Consider the following 9,882-nt stretch of genomic DNA (forward strand, 5'->3'; position numbering starts at 1 on the left):
AAAAAAAAAAAAAAGAAAAAGAAAAAAAAATGGTTAAGATGGTAAATTTTATGTTATGTGTATTTTACCACACACACACACACACACACAATCTGGAAAAAACCCAGAAAACAAAACCAAACAGTAACGTCCGATTGTTTCATAACATCCTTTCTACCACAGGAGCTATTTACTCAAACTCTAAAACCAAATCCAACGAAGAGGCAAGCATATAGACTCCTGAGAGAGTAGAGGGATCTTAGAAGTTTCTAACTTCTCTTCTGTTCGTTAAAAGACAAATGGTGGTATATGTGAGGAAATGAACTTATATCCTGGGTTTAAAAACCCTGTTACAGGGATTCCCTGGTGGCACAGTGGTTAAGAATCTGCCTGCCAGTGCAGGGGACATGGGTCCGGGAAGATCCCACATGCCACAGAGCAACTAAGCCCATGCGCCACAACTACTGCGCCTGCGCTCTAGAGCCCGCAAGCCACAACTACTGAAGCCCGCACGCCTAGAGCCGGTGCTCCACAAGAAGAGAAGCCACCGCAATAAGAAGCCCGCGCGCACGGCAACAAAGAGTAGCCCCTGCTTGCCACAACTAGAGAAGTCTTGTGTGCAGCAACCAAGACCCAACGCAGCCAAAAATAAATAAGTTTATTAAAAAAAAATAAGTTACACTCTCTTTTAGAAAAGGCAAGACACACGCCTGTGCACTTGACATCTTATGTGTATTTTTATGGCATAATTGGCAATATTTCCCCCAGAAACTGGGGAAAAATACACAGGGCTTGGAGCACTAGCACGTCACTTTAATTGAAACAAAAACAACTTTAAAAAATATTTTAAAGATACTCTTGCTCTCATGAAGTTTCTTTTGCTTAAGGAAAAAGAAACGGGGGAGAAAACAGCCCACAGACAATAGTCCTCTTATTAGTGTAAAAGCTACATACCTAGTCTTTGTTTTAAAAAGACTCCTGAGAAATTGTTTCCTAGAAGGGATACTGCACCCCTAAACATTCTTTAGGGCATTCCACCAGACCATTCTTCCAAATGCCACCATTGTGCCTTGACTGAAATTTTTCACTAAAATATATTAGAATAAGTCAGGCAGATTTTCCAGTTATACAGATTTTTAAATTTCATGTTAGCAACTTGATATTTCTTCATCTTATCAGTCAGCAATCTCTGAAGAAATGTCATGCCCACCAATGCTAAACTGTTCAGGATTATGGGAGGGAGAAATGTGATTTACTACTAACTCAGAACATAAGTGTGTTAAATGAAAAGAGCACTTAAACACAAAGCACCTCTATCGTGTGGACACCTTGCTCTCGATTTCCTTCTCCCTCTTAAAAATCATAATGCACTCATTGGCCTGCAATGTATTTTCTAACTCCCACCATTAGATTTCCCTTTTACAATTTATACCACAATTTTGTCTTATTAGCCATTTACACTGCTGGGAAAACAACTTCCATGGCTTACAATGAGCTAATTCTTATCACTTCCTGTCTCACACAATTATTTCTCCAAAAATGAAAACAAATTTTTTGAATCTGTATATTATGTTGTCTTACACCTTACAACTTCAGGGGAGGTCAAGTCTCTTTTATGTATTTCCCCCCAACTCTTGTGGTCTTAATATCTCAACCTGACCCGGAGAAAAGCTTTATTTTCTGTTTCACACCAAACAGTCACAGGCCTATCTCTCCTATCTACTGACTGGGGGAGAAGGCTGCCAGATATTTATGGTAATGCCAAATTACAACAGTCACATTTCCTGCCATGGGGAACGGACTATTTGTGGGAAAAAAAAATGATTTCCTTAATTTCTTAAAGAGATTTATAAGTACTAAAGTCAACTGCAGACATCTCAACACTCTCTTCCACCAACACTGACCTTGCATCTTTTTAACCAGCTCATCGTCAAAAACACATTTCAGCAGAATAGCTGTCAGTCCAGAGAACGTGAAGCTTGATAACAGTGCCTTGAATTCAGAACTTTTCAAAATATTTCAGAACTGCCTGGACTGGGTTGGTGATTCAGCCTTGGTGAATTAGTACAGACTCATCACATGTCACCAGCAGGCTAAACCATCCCCTTGTGAGATAGCACTCTTGCTCAAGGGGTCAGCAGGACCACCTAACTCAACCTGGAGCCCGAGATGGGGGTCTCACCTCGGGCCAAGACCGTAACGCTTTTTAGGCTCTGGACCGGGTTCACTGCCAGACTTGTGGTCCAAGGCCTTACTTGTAGACGGGGGTAGGTACGTGGTAGGAAAAGACTGGGTGTGTTTCCTCCTGGTACCACCTCCTAACTTGCTTTGCCTCCTGAGGATCCTAAATGTGGTTTTCCCTGGTGGGCTTCAGAGCTCTAGGAGGAAGCAACCACCCGAAGGCCACAGGAGGGAGGCTCGGGGGAATCCTCCTGGGGTCCGAGGGGGCACCCCTGCCTCTCCTGGGGGGCAGACCCCACTTCTGGCGGGATCGGGTAGAGGAAGTAGAGCCCAACCTCCGGAGGGAGGTGAGGAAGACCTCAGGCGCGGAGAGACTGGGGAGCCCCAGCGCCGCCCTTGAGCCTTCCGGCCCGGGGCAGGCCCAGTCAGTGCCCGGACACTGCCGCCAGCACACCTGAGCCGCGCCCGGCCCCGCGGACAGTCACCGCGACCCCGCCCGGCCCCGCCGCCTCTCCGCAAGGGCGCCAGCCCGCGGGGTCCCGGCCCACCGCCCCCAGCCCGGCCCGGCCGCCTGGTCCCACAGTACCTGGCCGGCAGCGGCTACGGCAGTAGCGGCGCTGATCCTCACGTACCCGTTGCGCACCTCCCCGTTCGCCACGCAGTCGTTCGCCCGCAGCGGGCGACGGCAGCAGCACCCTCCGGGCTCCGTCCGCATCGTCCCGGCAGCACTAGGCGCAAGGCAGGATCCGTAAGCGGCGGCCGAGGATGCAGCGGCTCCAAGTCCCGCACCGCACCCCTCCAACCTCCCCGAAACCGGAAATGGCTGCACGCCGCCGCCAATTCCCTGCCGGGCCGTCACATGGGGGCGGGACCCACTCCCCCACGAAGCAGCGGCTAGCCGTAGGCTGGGCCCGGGAGCTGGAGACCAGGCGGGGCGCGCAGGAGTGTCGTGAGCCTGAGGCCTGCTGACCAATCTGGAGGAGGAGGAGGCGGACCCCAGGCTCCTACCTGGCCAATCACGGGATGGAATAAAACGGCCCGCGGGTGTCAAGGGGGTTTTCTGAAGCGACCTTTGGACCTGGGACCAGGTCTCTAGAGCGGGTTCCTTCTCTGGACAGGTGGCACCCTCTCTGCCCTTGCCTCCCGGGAAGTTCTCGGGTTTGAATCCCAGCCCTTAATTTAATTAGCTAATTCTTTTGTGGGTTTTTATAGTAAGCCTTTTCCGACATTACCTCACCATTCTTCAATCTGCATCATACATTAACACATTTTAAGTAATGATTCGGGTGTCTCTTTGCCCTTCACATCTGTCCCTATCAGGGTTTTCTGTACAACTTCCTTTTAAGAACACTTCCTTGAAAAACAAGAAACCTGGTCTTGTTCCAGCTCTGCCAGTAAACAGAGTAAAACTCTGCTAAACCTTGAGTGCTTAACCACTTTAGGAGCCAAATTCTTTAAAATGGAGTTAATACTTCCTGCTTCATAGACTCATTGCAAGAATTACATTAATAAGCCATTTTTCACCTATCACAATACCTGGCTCATATTAGAAGCATAATGTATACATATTATTTTTCATCTCTTTAGCTCTATATTCCCATAGTTATTAGAAAGAGAAGAAATGGATCTGCATCCTAGCAAGAAACTTTTGGTTACCCATAAAGAATTTAGTGTCAGGGCTTCCCTGGTGGCGCAGTGGTTGAGAGTCCGCCTGCCGATGCAGGGGACACGGGTTCGTGCCCCGGTCCGGGAGGATCCCACATGGATCGGCTGGGCCGGTGAGCCATGGCCACTGCACCTGAGCCTCCGGAGCCTGTGCTCCGCAACGGGAGAGGCCACAACAGTGAGAGGCCCGCGTACCGAAAAAAAAAAAAAAAAAAAAGAATTTAGTGTCATGTTTAAGAGTATGGACTCTGGAGTCAGTCTGGGTTTGAATACTGGCTGTGCCACTTACTACCTGAGTGACCTCTATATGTCTTCAGCTGTTCAGGGGTGATAATAATAAAGGTCCTGAGGATTTAATGAGTTATTACATGTAGTGTATTTTGTACAGGACCTGGCAATTAGTATACATTACTAAGTGTTGGTTATTATTAATTGCTGAATGCGTCCATGCCCCTGCATTCTTCCCCCACCCCCTAGGAGCTTTAGAAAGGGGGTTGACAGTTTATCCATTTTTCATGATTTAGAAGCTGAATAATCTAACAGCAGGTAGGCAGCACAGCTATACTCTTGGAGTCAACAAACACTATGATCCCAAAGAGTGCAGTTTTGCAATAGATATATGACGCTAAAAATGAAGCATATGGTTTGCCTCTCACATTCTATGAGAGAAAAGATGTACATATATAAAGTAAACAATACGGGAGATCAGCTTGGTGCTTTGTGACCACCTAGAGGAGTGGGATAGGGAGGGTGGGAGGGAGACCCAAGAGGGAGGAGATACGGGGAGGTATGTATATGTATAGCTGATTCGCTTTGTTATAAAGCAGAAACTAACACACCACTGTAAAGCAATTATACTCCAATAAAAATGTTTAAATAAATAAAGTAAACAACAATAAAAGGCTGACCAAAGGCTGGAGTGATTAGGCAACAGGAGTTCTGATGAGGAAGGCTGGTTGACAGTGACAAGTCTAGACTTTCTATACAGGAAGTTTTCAGGGCAGGAATCTGGTTGGAAGCAGGGGTAACAGATTTAACTGGGGCTTAGACAGTGGGCTGAATGAAGCTAGAGAAGGCCTGGGAGGAAGATGTGGAATGAGCTTGATCTTGAAGGATGAGCAGTATTCGGAGAGCTGGAAATGAGAAGGAAGGGGCGGGTGATCCTGGGAGAGGGAACCTTTGGAAGCTTAGGTATAGAGGCTGGAAACAGCAATGCCTTACTGGAGAGTAAGAGTTAAGAAGCCTGGCTAGATTAAGGAATCCTGCTAGGCAATCCCTCCCTCCAGAGGGTAGGACATCAGGGCCTTGTCTTGTTCTACCACTTACTCACCATGTCTTGTACAAGTCATGCAACATCAACCTTGGCTTCCTCACCCATCTTACGAAGTTAATACCTGTACTACTTACCTCACAAAGTTTTTGTGAACATGAATGATATAATACATAAATGATCTGATGATCTTGCACACCATTGCTAAATCACAAAAGGGGTGCCTTAGAAGGCAGTAGGAAACACCCCAGACTCCATGTACACAGGAAAACAACTCCTCCCAGAGGCATAAGCTGCCTTATCATCATTTTACTGAGTTCATGTGCAAAGTTCTGTGCAAGGCACCAGGCTTACAATTCTTCTCTTCCTCCAAGATTGCTCAAACCTCTTCAGCTGTGAAACCTTTCTTGAACTCCAACCTCTAGGCAAAATCAGTCACTTTCTTCTCTGTGAACTTTATACACACCTGTGTAGGCATATGTCACATTGCTTTGGGATTCTTTATTTTGAGAGGGAGGTTACACAGTGATTAGAAGCAAGAGCTCTGTAGTCAGACAGGATTGGAGCCCCATCTCCAGCACTTAGAAGCTTTATGACTTTGGCAAAGCTGCCTAACCTCTCGGTGACTCAGTTCCTTCACCTATAAATTGGGACATATCTCATAGAATTATGAGAATTAAGTAAGAAAAGCATTTAGTACCAGGGCCTGTCACATAATATTCAATAAGTGCTGGCGATGATTAGTTCATTAGAATAAATGAACTACTTGCTAAATGAATGAATGATTGAAGACATTAACATCCCAACTAGACAGAGAGCAGGCTCCGTGAATTCAGGGGATTGTCTAATTCCTCTTGGTGTTCTTAGCACCTACCATAGTGCCTGAAACATAGTAAGTGCCCAATAAATGTTTGATCAGTGAATAAATGGATGAATGAATGAAAATCCGACCCTGCCTCCAAGGAGCCTTCTATCACATGGAGACTGTGAATTGAATTAAGGTTGTTTTGATTGCAAATAAGCCAATATTAGAAAACTTAATCAAGAAAGTTATATTGTATACACTACCAAATGTAAAATAGATAGCTAGTGGGAAGCAGCAGCATAGCACAGGGAGATCAGCTCTGTGCTTTGTGACCACCTAGAGGGGTGGGATAGGGAGGGTCGGAGGGAGATGCAAGAGGGAGGAGATATGGGGATATATGTATATGTATAGCTGATTCACTTTGTTTTAAAGCAGAAACTAACACACCATTGTAAAGCAATTATATTCCAATAAAGATGTTAAAAAAAAAAAAGAGAGAGTTATATATATATATTGGCACTCTCCTCAAGATAGGTAAGTGTTGGGACCCAGAAAAGAATCCCAAACCTCAGCAACAGAAAATTATAGACCTTCCCCCCTAGAACCAGCTCACTTCTGAGGCTTAGCTGTCAGCCACCTACAACTTTCACATTCCCTAGGTAAAGCTTATAAACTCCCAGGAAACAGAAATTTGATTGGCCCAGTTTAAGGTGAGATATCTAATGATTGACCAATCAATGATGGTCAAAGCCCAAGGTCAAGCTGCTGGAGGTGAGGAATCAGTTACAGAGAAGGAGGAGTCACTGTGGGGAAGGAAGGAACAACCCTATCATTGCCCACTACAAGGAATGGAATGGAAAGGACAAATTACAATTGCTTGGAATCAGTATTAAAGGAGGAGGCTTCCAGTATAGTATTTTTTTAAAGGGCCATGCAGGACTGCAGCCTAGGAAGAGAAATAAAGTGAGAGAAACTATACAGCCGGAGGAGCAGCTGGCCTGCACTGTCAAATAGGGGTCTTGGTTGAATGCAGCGCAAGTTAATGCTGCCTGACTTGCACAGATGGGAATTCATTGGAAGGTTATTAGCAGCTCAGAGACCTGGCTAAAGGCTGGGGGGCCAGGCTTAGAAAAACTCAGGAGTGAGGGGAGATCCAGAGGGCTAGGCAGCAAGGACCTTAGCGAGGGTTTGTGGCAGAAACTGGTGAGCGCACCACCATCAGAATAAATGAGCTCTAACCAGCCCTTCCATCCTTGAGTCACTTGCCCAAGAGTCAGTCATGGGAGAGAGTATCTGATTGGCTGACTTTAGGTCACATTGGTCCATGGGTGGGGGGGGGTGGCAAACAAAGAAAAGGGTGTGTCTTCATCTTTCATGGTGGAAGGTGGCTAACGGGATCCACCTCTCCAAAAGAGGACACAAAATGAGCAGAGGACTTTCCCAAAAGGAAACTGAGGACCTCATAGAAGAAGGGAACAAACACTGGGCAGGCGAAAATGACCAATGTCCAACAGTAGTTAAAATGACAATAGAATCATAAGGTAGAAAGGGCCCTCCAGAGGAAATCTGCTTTGGTACAAAACCCAGGGCTGGACAACTCAGAGCTGAGTCGATCTGATCCTGACTCTGAGAGCATCACTTGGTCTTCCCTTTCCAAACCTTTCATGCTTCATTCAATCAGTTATCTCTTTTGGACTTCCCTGGCGGAGCAGTGGTTAAGAATCTGCCTGCCAATGCAGAGGACACGGGTTTGAGCCCTGGTCCAGGAAGATCCCACATGCCGCGGAGCAACTAAGCCCATGCGCCACAGCTACTGAGCCTGCACTCTAGAGCCCGCGAGCCACAACTCCTGAGCCCGCAAGCCACAACTACTGAGGCCTGTGTGCCTAGAGCCCATGCTCCACAACAAGAGAAGCCACCGCAATAAGAAGTCTGGGCACCGCAACAAAGGGTAGCCCCCGCTCACCACAACTAGAGAAAACCCACGCACAGCAATTAAGATCCAATGTAGCCAAAAATTAATTAATTAAAAACTCAGTTATCTCTTTGGCCAATCATTCAACAAATTTTTTTTCTGGGCATCATTCTAGGTATTGCAAATACAATGATAAGCAGATAGAAACATGGTCTCTGCTCTTGTGGAACTTACAATCTTTTTTTTTTTTAAGATTTATTTATTATTTATTTATTTTATTTATTTTTGGCTGCGTCGGGTCTTAGTTGCATCACGTGGGATCTTTCGTTATGTCGTGCGGGCTTCTCTCTAGTTGTGGCGTGTCGGTTTTCTCTTCTCTAGTTGTGGTGTGCAGGCTCCAGGGCACATGGGCTCTGTAGTTTGTGGCACGAGGGCTCTCTTGTTGAGGCATGCAAGCTCAGAAGTTGTGTCACGCAGGCTTACTTGCCCTGCAGCCTGTGGGAATCTTACTTCCCTGACCGGGGATCGAACCCGCGTCCCCTGCATTGCAAGATGGATTCTTTACCACTGGACCACCAGGGAAGTCCCCGAATTTACAGTCTTGATTTACAAGAAATGGGTCTGTTAGTTCCCTTTTTATTACTCTTAAGCTAATACAATGAATTTAGAGTTACTTCTTCTCTCCTAGAGTTTCTGGCCCTGTTTTTGCTGGAATATCTTGAATAACGTTTTTGGATCATTTTCAGTGACAATGTTTGCACTCACAAAACTTAGTAGGCCCTGAGACAAGAGTTTAGAATTGCACTGTTGTGAGGCCTGAGCTGTTTAAAGGAATGATTGCAAAAGCAAAGCTTTAAGAGGAATGATGTTTTCTGATTGGTTTGGGGTGCTTGCTGAGCATCCAGTAGAGTGATTTTAATCTGTGTTTAACAAGGCATCTGCAATCAGAGCTCAGAGATGAGACAGATGAACACTCCAAGAATAGGCAGCTGGAGCCTGTCTCTCAGTGGTAGAGCTCTGCCTGGTGTTTCCTTTGCCCTACTCAACAGCCACACTCGCACTGCCACCCTGGACTTCCTGTGGGCACTCACTCCACTGATTATTGTAATCTTCTGAGGCTCTGCTTCAGGAAGTGGACTTTTGCGTCTAGCTCCAGGAAGGAGAAGGGGCTGGTGTTGCAGATAACGATTACGATGATGGTGGTGGTATTAGTCAAGACTCTGCTTTGCAACTTTTGAAACTGAGTTCAAACTGGATTAAGCATAGAGGAGGTTTGGCTCACATAACCAAAAAGACTAGAGGTGGATCTGACTGGATCCAAGTGATCAGGAATCAGAAACAGAGTCCTTGGTTTAGTGTCCCTCTGAGTTGGCTGCATTCCCAGATAGATTTCACCGAGTGATGTTAAAGATGGCTCACGGCTGGCAAGCTTGCCTTCCACCAGCTTTAAAATCTCAGCTGAGAGAGAATGCCTCTTTTCTGGGGTCCCAGTGAGAGTCCTAGCTAAGCTCCCATTGGCCCAGCTCAGGTCACATGTCTCAGGTGGATGCTGAATTGTTTGGCCAGGCCTGAATCTTGTGCCCACCCACTCCTCCAATTCTGAGCCACAGGCTCTGAGAATGGGAGATCAGTGGTTTCCCAAATGGAAGAGATGGGTGCTGTTACCAGAAAAACGGGTGTTGGGCAGGCATAAACAACAGATGTCCATTATACTGCTTACGTTGAATATGCTGATGACAAGAAGCAGGGGAAAGGAATGCCTAGGAGATTCTCAACACTTTTAGAAGATGTTTTAAGAAATACTGGCTCTAGATGCTCCCTCTTCCCAAATCTAACCTCTGAAATTTACCCCAAATTTACGTTTAGTCAAACTGATTAAAGTGATAATATCTTATCATCTTCATCAAACTGTCATCTCAAAGCAGTTAATAAACATCCTGTGTGTATGTAGTTGTATAAGAAAAATAGAAATATCATCTCTACAGACAGAATTTACTCCTTAAGAGAGCATTAACTGTGACAAAGGACTCAGAGACAAGCATACCAGCTCTGAATGTTATGCATTGC

General features: G+C 45.9%; 1 protein-coding gene across 1 annotated transcript in view; it reads right to left on the minus strand.

The window, feature by feature from the left end:
* SPTLC2 (serine palmitoyltransferase long chain base subunit 2) overlaps nucleotides 1-3,009 on the minus strand; it is a 112,254-nt gene extending 109,245 nt beyond the window's left edge. Inside the window, exon 1 of the mRNA XM_007459778.1 lies at nucleotides 2,747-3,009. Coding sequence (XP_007459840.1) covers nucleotides 2,747-2,875 — 129 coding nt within the window. The 5' untranslated portion in view covers nucleotides 2,876-3,009. The remainder of the gene's footprint in view (nucleotides 1-2,746) is intronic.
* Between the last annotated feature and the right edge of the window lie 6,873 nt (nucleotides 3,010-9,882).

Source organism: Lipotes vexillifer, unplaced genomic scaffold (assembly GCF_000442215.2).
Source record: "Lipotes vexillifer unplaced genomic scaffold, Lipotes_vexillifer_v1.1 scaffold39, whole genome shotgun sequence".
Lineage (NCBI taxonomy): Eukaryota > Metazoa > Chordata > Mammalia > Artiodactyla > Lipotidae > Lipotes > Lipotes vexillifer.